Source organism: Cyprinus carpio, chromosome B6 (assembly GCF_018340385.1).
Source record: "Cyprinus carpio isolate SPL01 chromosome B6, ASM1834038v1, whole genome shotgun sequence".
In the NCBI taxonomy this organism is placed as follows: Eukaryota; Metazoa; Chordata; class Actinopteri; order Cypriniformes; family Cyprinidae; genus Cyprinus; species Cyprinus carpio.
In genome coordinates this window covers 10,830,274-10,847,003 of record NC_056602.1, presented here as the reverse complement: position 1 = coordinate 10,847,003, position 16,730 = coordinate 10,830,274, and the positions used below count along the sequence as shown (strand labels likewise).

Here is a 16,730-nt window from a genome sequence, read left to right as displayed (position 1 = left end):
TGGGACGAATATAAAGGTTACAGCTTTTATTTTAGTACTTTTTTTTCCTGCCAAACTTTTGTTCCACACTCCAGTCCATCAGGTAACAGTAAAGCACCTATAAGTTGGTTTACAAACCGCCAAAACCGCTTAAGAAGAAGAAAAAGAAGGAATAGGAGAACATCAGATCATCTGGCAGTTTATACAGTTGCAACAGCTCTGCACTTGGTAGAACAAGTTAAACTTAACAAAGTTATTCTGTGCTCAGATTCAAGTTCAGTGTTATTATTGTTACAGTCATTTGCATCCCGGGGTAGGAAAGACAGTTAATGAAATATATGAAACACTTTTCAGACTTCATAATTTAAATATAGTGGTTACATTTATATGGGGGCCTGCTCACAGGGGAGTTAAAGGGAATGAAGCAGCAGATTCATTAGCAAAGGAAGCAGTCAGGCAGGAAAATACAATGGACATTTTATTTAGGAAAACAGAAATAAAGACAATAATTAAAAATAAAATTATCAGCAAATGGCAAGATAAACTGAACAAGGGAAGTACAGGCATACATCTTTATACCATCCTGAAAGAAGGATGAGGATGACAGAGCGATGTACCAAGGAGGAAAATATAATATCAAGGTTAAGACTGGGCCAAACAAGTCTAAATAATTCATTACATCTCATTGGAAAACATCCCACAGGTCTATGTGAGTATTGTCAGAGGAGGAATCAGTAGAACAAGTACTATGTCACAGCCAAAAATATATTATAGGAAGAGAAATATTCAGAAGGACACCACAGGAGATACTAGATGCAAAGCAAATACTCGGTCAAACAGGAAATTATAAGTCTTTAACTGTATTCTTGAGGGAAACTGGGTTAGTAAAAAGAATATGGAGTATAATTTTTTTTTTAAAGTTCTGTTAGTCACTCTGGTCCACACTCCAGTATAGTAGGTGGCGGTAATGCACTTTAACGTTGGATGCCACCCGCCATAAAACAAGAAGAAGAAGTGCGCACATATGAAGAAGGAATGGATGTTTGGACAATAACATAGTGAGCTTGATGAATGATTACACTTCTGTGGGTCAGTATTTTAAAACCAGTTTGATTATTTACTCTCTGTCCCGTGTTGAGATTTGTATTACGTTCGTGTTAACAGGACAGTGTTTTACTCACAGCGGAGTGGACATGGGTGGATATGTCATTCCATTCTAACAAACAAAATAATAATAATACCATAATAGTACAATTTTGTGTCGTAGTAGTACGATCATGAAAAGCTGTTTCATTACCACAGAATTTCTGAAATACTTTGCAACGTATCATGTAAATATCAGGCTATATGAATATGATATTCATTCAGTACCATGGTATAAGGGACCCTATATAAAATGACTGTTTGTGAATTCAGCCTCTTCTGTTTTGTGAATTTCCAGAAGAGATGAAGGTTAAAATAAAGCAGTGGAATGGTGTGGCGTCGTGGTTGTGGGTGGCAAACGATGAGAACTGCGGCATCTGCAGAGCGCCTTTCAACGGCTGTTGCCCAGACTGTGGGTAACCTGATTTCGCTTTATCTACACTGTCTGCCACCTGTGCCTTTTTGTTATTAAGTCCTGTTGCTGATTAAGTTCTGCTTATGTAGTTGAACAAAATGTCATCAGCATAACAAAATGAAATGTACTCTCTGGTTTTATCAGGTAAGGTCCCAGGAGATGATTGTCCGTTGGTTTGGGGTCAGTGCTCTCACTGTTTCCATATGCACTGCATCCTGAAGTGGCTGAACTCTCAGCAAGTGCAGCAGCAGTGCCCAATGTGTCGTCAGGAGTGGAAGTTTAAAGAGTGAGCTCGCCTGTCAGACAACAGCACAACACCTGGATTTTCACTGTGAACTCTGTATATATGTTATATATTTTTGGATTACTGTCGTAGTAATGAATGTTCTTTTTTTTTTTTATTCAGGGGAGACACTTCATGAGGAGATTAAATAATTGCACACTCGGATCGATTCTTTTGTTTGTTTATTGTACAATGGTATATTTTACATCCTACAAATGTAGAATTTGGGGATTAAATAACCCACAATATATATATATTTTAAAACAGATGGTATGGTTTTGCCCTGATTACTATATTATATTAAGGTGCATAAACCACATGATTTATGAGTAAACCATTTATTATGTGGTTTATGCAATGGTTGGAAAGAGTGGAGTAAGATGAATTGGTTACCAGTTGTACAACTGGTACAGTTATTGAGATAAACTAATGCAGCAAAAGAAATATTGAACAATTAGAGAAACTGAAATAGAGTTTGTATATAATTAGTTAAGTTAATAAATTAACTATTTCCAAGTGAAAATATTAATGATAATGCATTGGTCTGTACCAAATCTTTGTGCTGTACCTTTCTTGCAGAAATCTGTAAACCAAAATAGATGGTATTTATTGTGTTTTAATATTTGTGAACCATTTTAACATTAGTAAAACAAAAAATAATCATGCAAATTTGTGGACAGTGAGTTTAAATGCTTGTTAAAGGAACCAGGCAAAATTATAAAAAATAGAATTCAAATAGAGAGAAATATTATTTCTATAAACATTGTATGTTTATATGTGCATATGTCTATATGTTTTCAATGAAACAATCAGTGTTTTCAGAAACAATATATCCATTATTGGGAGAAAATATGCTACATGAAAATAATCTTTTATATACCAGAGAGAATCTTACATATCAGAGGTTGCAGGACAGTTGAACCATTGACTGAAATTGCCCCATAACCACCATTAATAATAATAATGAAAAAGTACCAAACTGAGTAATTTAGGTCTTTCTGTGTCTGCAAATCATAAAAATGGCAAATTCAAATTGTAAGCCAAGATAAACTAAAATAAATAAACAAAATGATTAAAATGTTTTAAAAGCACAAAATTTAATACATAGCATATTTTCCTAAATGCTACCCTCAGTCACAAACAGCTAGATATGATTGGCCCTTTTCAAATTTCAACAATACTCTAGACATATAAGGTTCAGTAGGTTACCTACGAGCAAATCTTACTTCAATCCTTTCTGTTTTCTTGTTACATGGAATAATTGTACTGGAAAATAGTTTTTTTTTTTTTTTTTCGTTTTGTTTTGTTAACCCTTGTATTATGTTCGATTTCCGGGGAACGATTTTGATGAAGAGTGTCAAACTGACCCGAATTGCATTCACATTAATAAAAACAAGAAGGAATCGGGTATGAACGGAACAATTTTAATATCAGTATCTTTCACACAGTACATACTATTGATGTTGATTGATTTTTAACCCCTAAACTGTCACCGTCCCGCTGGCAGAAGTTTACTTCTATATTACTATATTCTATACTACTATATTACAGTTAAATCCTAATCTAATCATGACACACTATATATCATTGGAAAGGTCTAAGACTCCTAAATAGATATTTTACCACAGTTTTTTTTTTCTTTTTACAAATTATCTAGGAACAGTAATAGATTAATTTATGACAAGCGTGCACCTCAAAACATATACATCTTAATAGGGGTTCTGACCTTTGTCACAAAAAATATATATTTCATTTCCTATTTACCTATCACATGTTTTAGTAATCATCATAAATTATATATCATTTGAAAGCTTAAAACCTCAAATTCATCCATTTTGAAATTGGACATTGCCTCACCATGGAAATGGTACTTAAAATCTGGCATTTTACAAAATGTATAACGGTCTTTTAGAATCAAAACTTTTTATAATCTTGACAAAATACATATCATCTCAAGATTCCATATTTGGTGGTTATTTTGTGATAGAAGTAATATTGAGAGAGAAATTCTGTGACAGAAAAAAATGCTTTAAAAAAAATCAATGGAGTTTGAATGGCACCCGGTGGCTAATTTTGTAAAACACCAACATAACAACATATACCCAAGAAATATATTTCATTTGGGTCTGTACAGTTGCTTTAAAACAACAAAAAAATGTGGGTCAAATTGACCCCCTAACATCAAAATCGTAACAAATTTGTGTGCGCACTTCAAAACACATCAGTGTATCCTCACTTTGCATGCATGTTCATGGCCCTAAATAAGAAAAAGTCACAAAATATCAAGAATAAAACCACAGGTTAACTGGTATTTCTGACAGCTCAAACATCTAAATGGGTTAAATTGACCCAGAACATAATACAAGGGTCAAATAAATTATTTTGTTGGTTTGACTTAAAAATCATATATCAAATAGGTATGCTTTTTGACATGTATGCTAGTTTACATTAACTTAAATAGAGTACTTTAGGGATGTTATATTTTAGGCCAAACCCCAGAAACGAGTTAGCATTTCTGATTCCCATTATCTTGAATGGGTTTTTGGCTAATGCCTGAAATAAGGTAACATGGGAACAAGCTTTTTTCTACAACATAAAATACATCAGTAATACCCCCATGCATTTTTTAAAATTCTATTTGTCTCGAGAGCAAAAAGAAAAAAAAAAAGGTGAGGCAACAAAATGGCTAAAGGATTTCGGGATTTTCAGGAAATCTACTCTACATCCAAGTTGTGCTCATTTGTGAAAATTATCACTATAAACAAAACTTTACAGATATTGTTTTCTGCAATAATTCAAAAGCCAATGAATAAATCCAGGCATTTGTTGAATACAAAAACATCACTGCAGCACTCTATATGAAAATCAATGGAAATTCTTTCTTAAACATTTTTAAAGCAGCACTTTGTCCCTAAACGCGGGAAAAGTTATCAGTGAACAACACTGATAAATTAAAAAAAAAGATCAGGGATTGGCAAATAAAGGCCTGAATAACATCAGTGCACCAGGTATGAGATCTATGCTGTATAAGTCTTTATGCTGGATAAGTCTTTATGCTGGATAAATCCAATTGTTTCATGAAGACTTTTTGGAGTCTTGTGTGTTTTTCCTTTTCACATCATTCAAGTCCACTGGTGTAAAAGCTGAAGAGCAGAAACAAACAGACAGCATGCATGCATTTTCAAAATCATATTTCAAGTGACTCTTTATGAAAAGGATCAGAAAATATAAAACTGCATTCAGTTTTTAAGAAAAATCGCCACTGGCAAGATAAGGGCTGAGATACAGCTGTTCAAACAGCCAAATATTTCAACCAATAGTTATTTATCACTCTATGTTCCTTTAACAACTAAATACAATCCTCAGGACAAATAAACTAGTTAAACGTACAGCTTAGTGCAGGGTTTGGCGTCCTCTCCACATACTTCTGAGGTCCCTGGTTATTGTTTTCTCTTCCCTGGCAAGTCTGCATTTCTCTCATGACACGCTGCCAAGCTGTTGGAAGAAGAGTTAATGTTATAGACAGCTCTAGTTCCCCAAAATATACACTTCTCTTACAAATAGGATATTTTTGATGGGTCTCTGAAATTTGAAAAGATTTCTCACGAGGCAGCTTACTGTAATGAATGAATCGCACATTTTCCTCATGTGCTGGTGTGAGTAGTTCCTCAGTGTTGGTTTGGGAACAGGCTCCAGACGTCTGCTTGTAATTCTGAACCATTTTTAAAGTTGGAGAGCTGCCCACAACACTGTCAAAATCCCTATGCAACAGTTTACTATTATTAAATCAAATTTAAAACACTTAAGTGACAGGCCCACTGTTAAACAGTCTATTATTAAATTGGCAACACGGAGTCAATTCCCTGATTGTTTGTGTGCTATCTCTAGGAAGTGACAAAAGCACAAAAAGGCGGCTAAAATCTGAATAAAACCTGCTAAAAACTGTAGGAACAGCTTTTAAAGCCGGTGAAGCGGCCGATTCTGTTACCCTCGGATTTGATGTATGGCAAGTACAATGGTTCAAAATACCGTCTTTAATCCGAAACTTGAAAATAGTTTTAAGAAGAGAGGTTTTTCAATTTGAAAAATTTTCCAATCAAATTTATTACCGATTTTAATGTGACGCTTAAGGTTTTGGCTATTCTGTTTTATACTGTCTTATACTTATTAATTTATTCTAATTTTTTTTATTATTATTATATGTCTTGCTGTGGTTGTATTTACTGTATGTGTGCACTGAAAGCTTAAAAACATCCTTGTGTGTGTTTACAAAACATACATTAAAATAAATATACAATAAACCATAAATGTTGTGTACATATCAGAATCCTATGCACACATGAACATTTTCATGGATACTGATTTTTTTTTTTCTTTCCTTCATTCAACAAACTGCAAGCCTGGTTAACCGACTCTATGCCTTGGTCAGTAAGAATTCTCTTTGGTGCCCCAAACCTGTAAAAGAAATTAATGCAGTGAGATTTACTTCAGATTTATTCAGAATAGCACAGGCTATTTGTGTAATAGTCAACCAGGACACAAATGTACTAATTTCCATTGTTGGTCCTGGTGACTTTCTCCACTAAATCCATGCCCAGCAGTACGAGAGGCTTGTCCACCTTAAAATTATAATAGCAACATTAATATGTTTACATTTTGTGACCTCATGACTTCCCTATCTCAAAACCCATGCATATCTGTGGACAACAAGCTTACATACACATGTTGAAAAGGAAAAAAATGTACTAGCCTATTTACCCATTTATCAATGTCTACCCCCATTCCAGGACAGTAGAATCTAGCTGAAATAGCAAGCTTGGTTTTTTCAGTTCCACAATGTTCTAATTCTAAAATAAAAATCTGGCCTCTTTTTATCCAGCAACCACTTTTCTTCTTAACTTTACATTGTTTTTTGAGGAGATGTGATAAAGTTTGCCATCTATTGAAATAGATTTATTCTTAAAATCTAAACAAATAACCTGCAATGATGTTCTAAAAGCCCAATTGAAGGCCCATTTAAACTGAAATTGAAAAACAGGTTATTGTCAATGTGCTAGTTGCTTCAAGTCAGTTAAGTATAGTTTCTTGACAAGCATTGACTTTTTGTTAGTATCAAGTCTTGGTGTATCATTATACCTCACTTCACTATAAGAAAACTTGTAAGTGTAGATGAGTTATCATTTAAAGTAGTTTGCTTACCATCAACGAAACTGGAGGAACATCTACAAATGAATATTTCTGCCCTTTTTTTATGACAAATGGATAAACACGTTGAGGTTTGTAATTTAGAATTTCCTCATATCCATTGCTTTCATATGCCAACGAGAACTGTCATTCAGGTTACAACATTTTGTGGTCATCTCTCTAATTTATAACTGCGCTATTTTGAATGATTGATCGATTGATTTTTTTCTGGTGCACTCTAAGATTGTATGCCAATTACAGAACTATTGTTCCAGCCACCAAAGACAGATTCGCAAATAACCTGCCTGATTTATCTCAACAGGCTCTAAAAACTGCCAGGGCCGAGCATATCCACAAACTCATAGAAAACAACCAAAACAATCCAAGGTTTTTATTTAGCACAGTGGCTAGATTAACAAATAACCAGATGCCACCCGATCTAAATATTCCCTCACAGTTAAATAGTAATGACTTCATGAATTTCTTCACTGATAAAATAGATAACATCAGAAATACAATAGCAAATGTAGATTCTACAGCGTCTAATACTTTAGTTTTATCCATCGCACCCAAAGATAAACAACAGTGCTTTACAGCTATAGGACAGGAAGAGCTAAATAAACTTATCACTGCATCTAAACCAACATGTTTATTAGATCCTGTACCCACTAAATTACTGAAAAAGTTGTTACCTGTAGCAGAAAAACCGCTTCTCAATATTATTAACTCGTCGTTATCTTTAGGTCACGTCCCAAAACCATTCAAGCTGGCGGTTATTAAGCCTCTTATTAAGAAACCACAACTAGATCCTAGTGACCTGGCAAATTACAAACCCATTTCAAATCTTCCATTTATGTCTAAAATTTTTGAAAAAGTTGTGTCTGCTCAATTGTGCTCCTTCCTGCAAAAAAAATTATCTCTATGAAGATTTTCAGTCAGGTTTCAGGCCCCATCATAGCACAGAAGCTGCACTTGTTAAAATTACAAATGACTTGCTTCTTGCATCAGACCAAGGCTGCATCTCATTGCTAGTTTTACTTGATCTTAGTGCTGTGTTCGACACCACAGATCACGACATACTCATAGATAGATTACAAAACTATACAGGTATCCAAGGGCAGGCTTTAAGATGGTTTAGATCCTACCTGTCCGATCGCTACCACTTTGTTTATTTAAATGGAGAGTCATCTCATTTATCACCAGTAAAATATGGAGTGCCACAAGGATCTGTCCTAGGTCCTCTGCTATTTTCAATATACATGTTGCCCCTTGGTAATATCATTAGAAAATACAGGATTAGTTTCCACTGTTATGCTGATGATAATCAACTATATATCTCAACAAGACCAGATGAAACTTCTAAATTATTATTATCTAAGCTAACAGAGTGTGTTAAAAATGTAAAAGATTGGATGACCAATAATTTTCTCCTATTAAATTCAGATAAGACAGAGATATTACTTATTGGACCAAAAAACATTACACAGAATCTCGTAGATTACAATTTGCAATTAGACGGATGTACTGTTACTTCCTCTACTGTCAAAAATCTGGGTGTTATATTAGACAGTAACTTGTCTTTTGAAAATCATATTTCCAATGTTACAAAAACAGCATTCTTCCATCTTAGAAACATTGCCAAGCTACGAAACATGTTCATGACCTCACACATCATGACCTCTAGACTGGACTATTGTAATGCACTGCTAGGTGGTTGTCCTGCATCCTTAATAAACAAGCTACAGGTAGTCCAAAATGCAGCGGCTAGAGTCCTTACCAGGTCAAGAAAATATGATCATATTACCCCAATTTTACAGTCTCTGCACTGGTTACCTATTTAGTTCCGTATCAGTTACAAAATATTATTACTTACTTATAAGGCCCTTAATGGTTTAGCTCCTGCGTACCTAACTAGTCTTCTACCACGCTACAATCCATCACGCTCCCTAAGGTCACAAAACGCTGGACTTTTGATAGTACCTAGGATAGCAAAGTCCACTAAAGGAGGTAGAGCTTTTTCGCATTTGGCTCCCAAACTCTGGAATAGCCTTCCAGATAATGTTCGGGGTTCAGACACACTTTCTCTGTTTAAATCTAGATTAAAAACACACCTCTTTGGCCAAGCATTCAAATAATGCATCTCATAATTTTGGACTGCAGTTATATCTGTTCAAATGCGCATTATTATTCTTTAGCTATACACAAACTAATTAATTTTACTTGGCTGGAACAGCAGCTACGCTAATTATGTCTATTTGTTTCTCTGTTTTGCCTAGGATATACACAAGCTCCAGTCTGGATCCAGAACACCTGAGAAGAGATGATGCCAGCCCCTCAGAGGACCTCAGATGATGCTAACCCAGAGACAACATACAGAACTACCACATTTTGCTATAAGTTTGATTGCATAATTGCTGTTAATAGTGTTAATCGTCTGTTTGTTTAAGTCTTTTATTGATTTTTCTGAACCTTTCTGCCGTATGCACATAAACTGACAGTCACCACTGATAAGCTACTCCTAAATATTGTAGAAACTTAATTTTCTGTAGAGCTGATTTTTAATGATTTGTATCGTAAAAAGCGCTATACAAATAAACTTGAATTGAATTGAATTAAATTGAATTACAATTACAACATTATGTTCCTCACTTGAATCTTGTATGCAAGGCTTTCTTGTGAAAACAGTAACGTTTGGATAAGTGTTCAGATTAAATATATTCCACTGTATCAGTAAGAAGGTAAACAGATTAACCAAATAGAATATTAATAAAAATGTATTGTTGCTCTACATGGACGTCAACACGGACAGATTACACTAATTTGCATAGGCAAAATTAAACTGCAAAAACTCGGACATAAGACAAAAACAAAGGGACAACTGGAAGATGAATAAAAACATTAACTGGAGTGTGAGAACCATTTTACTATGCTGCAGTGTCGCAAGACATTTGTCCTTTTTTGCTTTCCGTACATCCAGTTGTGTTTTGGTGTATTTGCATAATGCAAGGTTGCCAAATTCACAGTCTTTTTTCCGCGGAATTGGGCTACTTTGGGGAAATGTTTTGTCGGGTTTATTACGCAGTCACCATGCGTTTATTACGCTTCGTCGAGGGGGGACGGGAATTCCAGAGGGGAACGGAATCGACTGCTACACCTGTCTATATTTAAAACATTGTACGTGCTGTCATCTAGATTACATATTAATATTTGGAAATGATATATATATATATAGTTTTATGGTCAGTCTCACAAACACTAATTTGCCGTTATATAGCATTCAAATAGCAAATATGTCTTAATATTTTCCCATAACATAACATATTTTCGCGACTGATATCCGGCTAGCTTGGCAAGCTAACGTCAAATAACAGCAATCCTCGGCAAAACACAACAGAACTCGATGCTTAAACCAGGGATCGATTTAACGTAACTAATATATTGCGATTTATGTGACTAAAACTTTTGCGCATTCGAGACTTACAAAGTGGCGTTGAAATCCTTTGTCCCAGCCAAAAAACAATTATCAAAACAACGTACGCAGCTGCGTTCAGCAAAATCAGTGCTGTCAGATTGGAGAATGAATCATTCTTTTGAATCGGATCTTTTCAATGAAACACATCATCGGTTCGTCATCAACATGCTACGATGCGACTTCTTTATGTGAAATAGATGGACCAGTGTGCGCTTTTGTGAAATTTAGTTACATTTAACCACATACCTTACTCCAAAAATATCTGAAACCCAAATGAGCTCAAACACTAATAATAACTGAAATTAAAACAAAAAAAAAAAAGAAAAAATAAAATAAATTAATGGGTCAAGTAAATGTAGTACTTAAAATGCTGACTGTTTTCTATAAGCTGAATCACGTATGACCGTATGTAACTGTAGAAGAATCACTGAATCGGTTTATTGATCCGGTTATCACGTGTTTCAAAAGAACCGATTCGCGTAAACGACTTCCCACAGTACAGCACATTCGCGATTCATTCAGCAGAGCACTTCCACGGTCAACTGTCAACCACGTTCTTGGCTTTCAGAAGGATTTTCACATTCCACATTACTTTCAGAAACATTATGCGTTATACATACACACACACACACACACACACACACACACACACACACACACACACACACACACATATATATATATATATATATATATATATTTTATAACAATATAATTACCTCATTAAATGTTTCTGTCGTTTTTGTTGCACACTGGTGGTGGACGAGGAGATTCCCCCTTCTATGCAGGGGCGTTGCACAAGATCCCGGGCCCTATGCATAGGCAGTCCTGATGGGCCCCCATGAAAATATCCAGGTAAAATAAAATATATTCCAGACTTTTCAAGGGCCCTCCCTTCCTTTGGGGCCCTGGTAATCAGTACTGGTTTTACCCCCAGTCCTTCTATGTAAAGCGCTTTGAGTGCCCAGAAAAGCACTATATAAATGTAAGGAATTATTAATTATTATTATTTAAATATAACTTGTTTCTTCAGTCAATCACAATACTATGGACTGCATTTAAAATGATTTACACAGGCTGTTTAATGCTGATCATGTACTGTATGTGTAATTACACAAAAACTGCATCATGTAAATAGCCTAGAAATGAAAAACACAGGAACTCATTAGTGAGTCAAGCTACAATATCATGACAAAATCATTGTTTATTATTGCCCTTGATGTTGTAATAATGATTATTAATTTTCTGGTCTGTGATAAACATAACTATACTTTGATATTTTGTTGTACAACGTAAACTGTACACACTCACACCCCAAACATTCCTATGTATTAACATATATGAAAAAATAAACAACTGTTTCAAAATTTTTATTTTCTGCATGGGTGTGTGTAATTTGCATTGTAGAACAAAATATCAAGTATCGTCAAGTTGTTTACATTATTTTACTCATTAATTGAATAAATTAATAGAATTAGTAGAATTAGTCTTTATTAGTCAGGTTTTGTCATCACAACTAAACCACCATTTTGTATTATATATATTGTTAATCATTTATTTATTGTGGTATTATAAATACATATACTTTGTGCTATTATAAATCTATTATATCACTTATGTTATTGTACTGTTGTACTCGCTTTTTATATTATTCACTATACTACAAGTAAACATATATTTTTTAATATTACATGTCACTTTTACTATATTTTTACTGTGCGCTGTATCAGTGCATAATATTTTACCACTGTAGCTAAGTTTTACTGGATCCATAAAGGCTTATCAGTTGCATTTGTTATTGTTTGTTGTGGAGTTTATCTAGAGTGCTATCAAAATAAAAAGCAGACTACCACACTGGTTACTTTTTGATTTGTATTTGCTGGTTGTATTCAATTTTCTCAATGATGGTAAATTATTAGTGTTTAAAGATGTATTATTTTGATTTTTTTTCCCAGTAGTTCAAAGGGAATGAGCTGTGTTCTGACCTGAAGCATAAGAAAAGCTCAAATGTTGGGGTTGAACACAGAGAAACCAATAAAACAACTTAATTTCATTTAATGTACAATCAAATTACATTACATGTATATGTCACAGTTATACTACATTAACATCAACCAAATTAATCAACGAAAATCAACAAGTGAGACAAGTGTGAGCTTTCACAGTTTCTTACGAAAATTAATAATTTTCCAAACCTAACTAAATAACTGAAGGCAAAGTGATTTTTAACTGCATGTAGATCACAATCCTCTGAAATCGGTAGATAAATGTAAACGTTATCGTGTTTTTACCCAGAATAAATCGCAGGTCCTCCGTTTACTTCCATTTATTTTTAAAGGGTTAGTTCACCCAAATATTAAAATTATGTCATTAATGACTCACCCTCATGTTGTTCCAAACCCGTAAGACCTCCGTTCATCTTCGGAACACAGTATAAGATATTTTAGATTTAGTGTTATGTCTTCATGTAGACAAGATGCACAAGACTGTGTATTTATCTTAGTAAACTTTAATTACTATCATGAACAAGCAGGATAACATGCATGCACATGCTCAGCATTCTTTCTTACTCTTCTCACTTACTTCCTATGCATATATCTAAATCAAGAAGCTTGAGTGCCATCTAGTGGTGCATTAATGTAAGGACATCACATTTAGTCCGAGAGCTTTCTGTTCCTCCATTGAGAATGTACGTTATACTGGCCACGTCCAGAAAGGTGATAAAAACATCATCAAAGTAGTCCATGTGACATCAGAGGGTCCGTTAGAATTTACTGAAGCATCGAAAATACATTTTGGTCCAAAAATAGCAAAAACTATGACTTTATTCAGCATTGTCTTCTCTTCCGGGTCTGTTATGGGCGCGTTCACAACACTGCAGTTTAGTGATATCCGGTTCGCGAACGAATCACTCGATGTAACCGGATCTTCTTGAACCAGTTCACCAAATCGAACTGAATCGTTTGAAACAGTTTGCGTATACAATAAGCATTTATCCACAAATGACTTAAGCTGGTAACTTTTTTAATGTGGCTGACACTCCCTCTAAGTCAAAATAAACCAATATCCCGGAGTAATTCATTTACTCAAACAGTACACGGACTGAACTTTTGTGAAGAGAGAACTGAAGATGAACACCGAGCCGAGCCAGATAACGAACGAAACATTGACTCGTTCTCGAGTCAAGAACCGTTTCTGTCGGACGCGTCCGATTCGAGAACCGAGGAGCTGATGATACTGCGCATGCGTGATTCAGCATGACGCAAACTGACACACAGCGCGTCTGAACTGAACTGGTTCTTTTGGTGATTGATTCTGAACTGATTCTGTGCTAATGTTATGAGCGCGGGTAAACTGAGGGCTTGAATCAAGGGCAATCATCGCCAATGATGTCATTACGTCGAGCGCAAAAGAACTGGTGAACCATTTTCTTCAACCTGTTTATTGAATCGAACTGTCCGAAAGAACCGGTTCGTGGAAAAGAACCGAACTTCCCATCACTACCAGTGATCCGAAAACCTATGCAACCGGTTCTTGACTCGAGAACTAGTCAATCTTTTGTTCGTTATCTGGCTCGGCTCGGTGTTCATCTTCAGTTCTCTCTTCACAGCAGTTCAGTCAGTGTACTGTTTGAGTAAATGAATTACTCCGGGATATTGGTTTATTTTGACTCAGAGGGAGTCTCAACCACATTCAAAAAGTTAATAGCTTAAGTCATTTGTGGATAAATGCTTATTTTAGATGCGAACCGTTTCAAACGATTCAGTTCGATTTGGTGAACTGGTTCAAGAAGATCCGGTTACATCGAGTGATTCGTTCACGAACCGGATATCACTAAACTGCAGTGTTGTGAACGCGCCCATAACAGACCCGGAAGAGAAGACAATGCTGAATAAAGTCGTAGTTCCCTTTCATAGGTCACTTCGATGCTGCGGTGACGTCACCGTATGGGAACACCTTCGGTGTGACGAATGTCTGAAGCCCTATACCATCTCGCCAATCCTATTGGCCAAATAGCGCTTGGCACCGCCCTACGCATGCGTACGCATCGTATACCCGGGCGCCGCGCGCTATTTCGCTCAGATTTCATTTCCTTCAGGAAAGAGAATCATCTGTGCCCTGGAATCATCTCGCGTTCATAGCGGTTTTCTCGAGCAGTGTTAACTCCTCTTCGCGGACGCGATGAGCTTTCGAAAGTGCAAGGAACCGTGTACCAGGTTCATCACTAAGGGAGACACTCACGAAAGGTGCGTAGTCTGTTTGGGATTACATCACGCGCAGTCTGCGCTTAGTGGCCTTTCCTCTTGTCCCCACTGTGATGGCCTGCGACTTAAAGTACTGCGCTCGAGGGTAGAAGTGTTTTCCAAGGTCGCCCCCGCGTCTAACCCCCGCCGTGTCGCTTCTGCGGCTGCCGAGGCACCGCACGAGGCGATGGCTTGGGGAGACATGTGCGACCTCACTTACGACGACAGCGCGGCGATGGAGTTTTCTCCACATCGCTCGCTCTCCCCTACCCGAGTGCAGGATGCCACCTTCGTCGAACCCGTTGTGTTCTCGGACGGGGGTTTACAGCCCACCCCGGAGGCATACGATGCTATCTCCTTCGGTTGTGGGCAGTTCGACGACGACGTCTTATCCACCGCGGCTTCGGAGTCTGAGGACTTCGTGGCAGATACGGACAGCCCTCTCCCTCCTAGCGGATAGGAGAAGCGCGTTTCCCCCTCCTACAGCGAGCTGTTGGATGTGGTGGTCTCTCGTGCGGTGGGTAAGCTGGGACTGGACTGGGAGGTTGAGAAGGCCGAGGCCCAACCTTCATCTAAGCTGGACGACCGTTTTTTAACTAATCGTGCTCCTACGCAGCCCCGTAGGCCCCTGCCTTTTTTCCCGGACCTCCACCAGGAGGTTTCGAGGTCCTGGAAGCAGCTCTTCTCGGCGCGCATCACGAACGCTGCGGCTGCGGATTTCGCCACCATTTCAGATATGGCGAACCGTGGCTATACAGCGATGCCTCCGGTTGAGGAGACTCTCGCCGAACATCTCGCGCCTAATTCGGCCACGGCATGGAAGTCTCGCCCCCTCCTTCCTTCGAAGGCGTGTCGAGTCACGTCTAGCCTCGTCGGGAAATCTTACATGGCTGCTGGCCAGGCGGCCGCATCGCTCCACTCTAAAAGCGGAGCTTTTAAAGGATCTCGACGAGGGGGAGGGCATCACACCCGAGGCTGTGAAAGAGCTGCGTCGAGCAACGGATTTGGCACTACGCGCTACCAAACATACTGCTCGGGCAGTGGGCCGTTCCATGGCTGGTTTGATTACGGTCGAGCGCCACCTTTGGCTGAATCTCACCGATATCAAAGAAAAGGATAAATCTTTTCTCATGGACGCGCCCATTTCTAAGGACGGTTTGTTTGGAGAGGCAGTTACGTCGGTGGTGGATAAATTTAGGGCAGCGAAACAGCAATCAGCCGCTTTCCGCCAGCTGATTCCACGCAGACCCAGAGAGACTGAACGGCGGCAGGCGCCCGCGCGGTCTCGTTCAACCTCTTCAAACCGCCAACGGGCTGCCTCACGGGAAGAGCCTTCGCCTCTGGCGCCCCCCCTCGTAAGGACTGGGGTCCTAAGGCTTTTCCACCAGCTCGCCAGCGACAGCGGAAAAGATTAGACCTGAGTTCGACGGCTAATGCCTCTCGCTCTCGGGCTCCTAATAGCAGCTCCTGATATTCTCGCTGCTTGCCAGGGACTGTGCCCTCCGCTAGAGAGCGCTATTGGACCGTTTTCGCGCATCCAACCCTCTCACTGCAGTCCCCACGCTCTAACATTGACTGTCTCGCCGCAAAAGGCGCTTCGAGCAGCATTGGATCGAGCAACCATGTCAGGCGTTTCCTCAGACACTCTGCGCGATTCAGCCTTCAGAATCCGAGGAACGCTACAAGGGTCTGGCAAAGACGGCCCGTTTATGACGGCTCATACAGCCGCCGCTTTTTCGCTAGCGGCAGAGCCCGATGTTCATCTTGTTGGATTAATTCCTGCCGTGGACACGCTTCAGGATTATACACAAACGAGATGCAACGGATTTGACGCACGCGCTTCCCCGGCTTACGGACGCCGCGAGCTTTCCGTATTCGGGCATGTTAACGCGTATGAAAACGCTAAAAAAGGCGGAAACCTTGAAACCACTGACGCTATTTCGGGCCGCGTGGGAACGCTTGCCCGGCATTTTGCAATGGGTGTTACGCACGATTCGTCTCGGATACACC

The 16,730-nt window shown here is 38.2% G+C and overlaps 2 protein-coding genes across 5 annotated transcripts; one reads left to right on the top strand and one right to left on the bottom strand.

The window, feature by feature from the left end:
- Nucleotides 1-66: 66 nt before the first annotated feature.
- anapc11 (APC11 anaphase promoting complex subunit 11 homolog (yeast)) lies at nucleotides 67-1,985 on the top strand. 4 transcript variants are annotated; one of them, XM_042725686.1, is made up of 4 exons: nucleotides 67-82; nucleotides 1,421-1,534; nucleotides 1,682-1,823; nucleotides 1,944-1,985. In XM_042725686.1, the coding sequence occupies exons 2-4, from the start codon at nucleotides 1,426-1,428 to the stop codon at nucleotides 1,957-1,959; spliced, it is 267 nt and encodes an 88-aa protein (XP_042581620.1). In that variant the 5' UTR covers nucleotides 67-82; nucleotides 1,421-1,425; the 3' UTR covers nucleotides 1,960-1,985. The 4 variants fall into 4 exon arrangements, with proteins under 4 accessions (XP_042581620.1, XP_018961738.1, XP_018961740.1 ...); XM_019106193.2 differs by lacking the exon at nucleotides 67-82 and adding an exon at nucleotides 908-1,068; XM_019106195.2 differs by lacking the exon at nucleotides 67-82 and adding an exon at nucleotides 954-1,068 and having other exon boundaries at nucleotides 1,424-1,534.
- On the bottom strand, nucleotides 1,986-11,200 carry LOC109092402 (mapk-regulated corepressor-interacting protein 1-like). The gene is made up of 5 exons (XM_042725230.1): nucleotides 11,196-11,200; nucleotides 10,486-10,566; nucleotides 5,439-5,581; nucleotides 5,211-5,315; nucleotides 1,986-4,963 (listed from the first exon to the last, which is right to left on the bottom strand). The coding sequence occupies exons 1-5, from the start codon at nucleotides 11,198-11,200 to the stop codon at nucleotides 4,896-4,898; spliced, it is 402 nt and encodes a 133-aa protein (XP_042581164.1). The 3' UTR covers nucleotides 1,986-4,895.
- Nucleotides 11,201-16,730: the final 5,530 nt, after the last annotated feature.

What these genes read in the sequence shown, in the direction of transcription:
- anapc11 (XM_019106193.2), top strand. Translation starts at nt 1,047, where the DNA reads ATGAATGATTACACTTCTGTGG. An exon ending in GAATGATTACACTTCTGTGG is followed by an intron (nt 1,069 to 1,420) that starts GTCAGTATTTTA and finishes GTGAATTTCCAG; the next exon opens with AAGAGATGAAGGTTAAAATA. An exon ending in CAACGGCTGTTGCCCAGACT is followed by an intron (nt 1,535 to 1,681) that starts GTGGGTAACCTG and finishes TGGTTTTATCAG; the next exon opens with GTAAGGTCCCAGGAGATGAT.
- LOC109092402 (XM_042725230.1), bottom strand. An exon ending in AAGGATTTCAACGCCACTTT is followed by an intron (nt 5,582 to 10,485) that starts GTAAGTCTCGAA and finishes ACTGTTGCATAG; the next exon opens with GGATTTTGACAGTGTTGTGG. An exon ending in TGTGCGATTCATTCATTACA is followed by an intron (nt 5,316 to 5,438) that starts GTAAGCTGCCTC and finishes TTCTTCCAACAG; the next exon opens with CTTGGCAGCGTGTCATGAGA.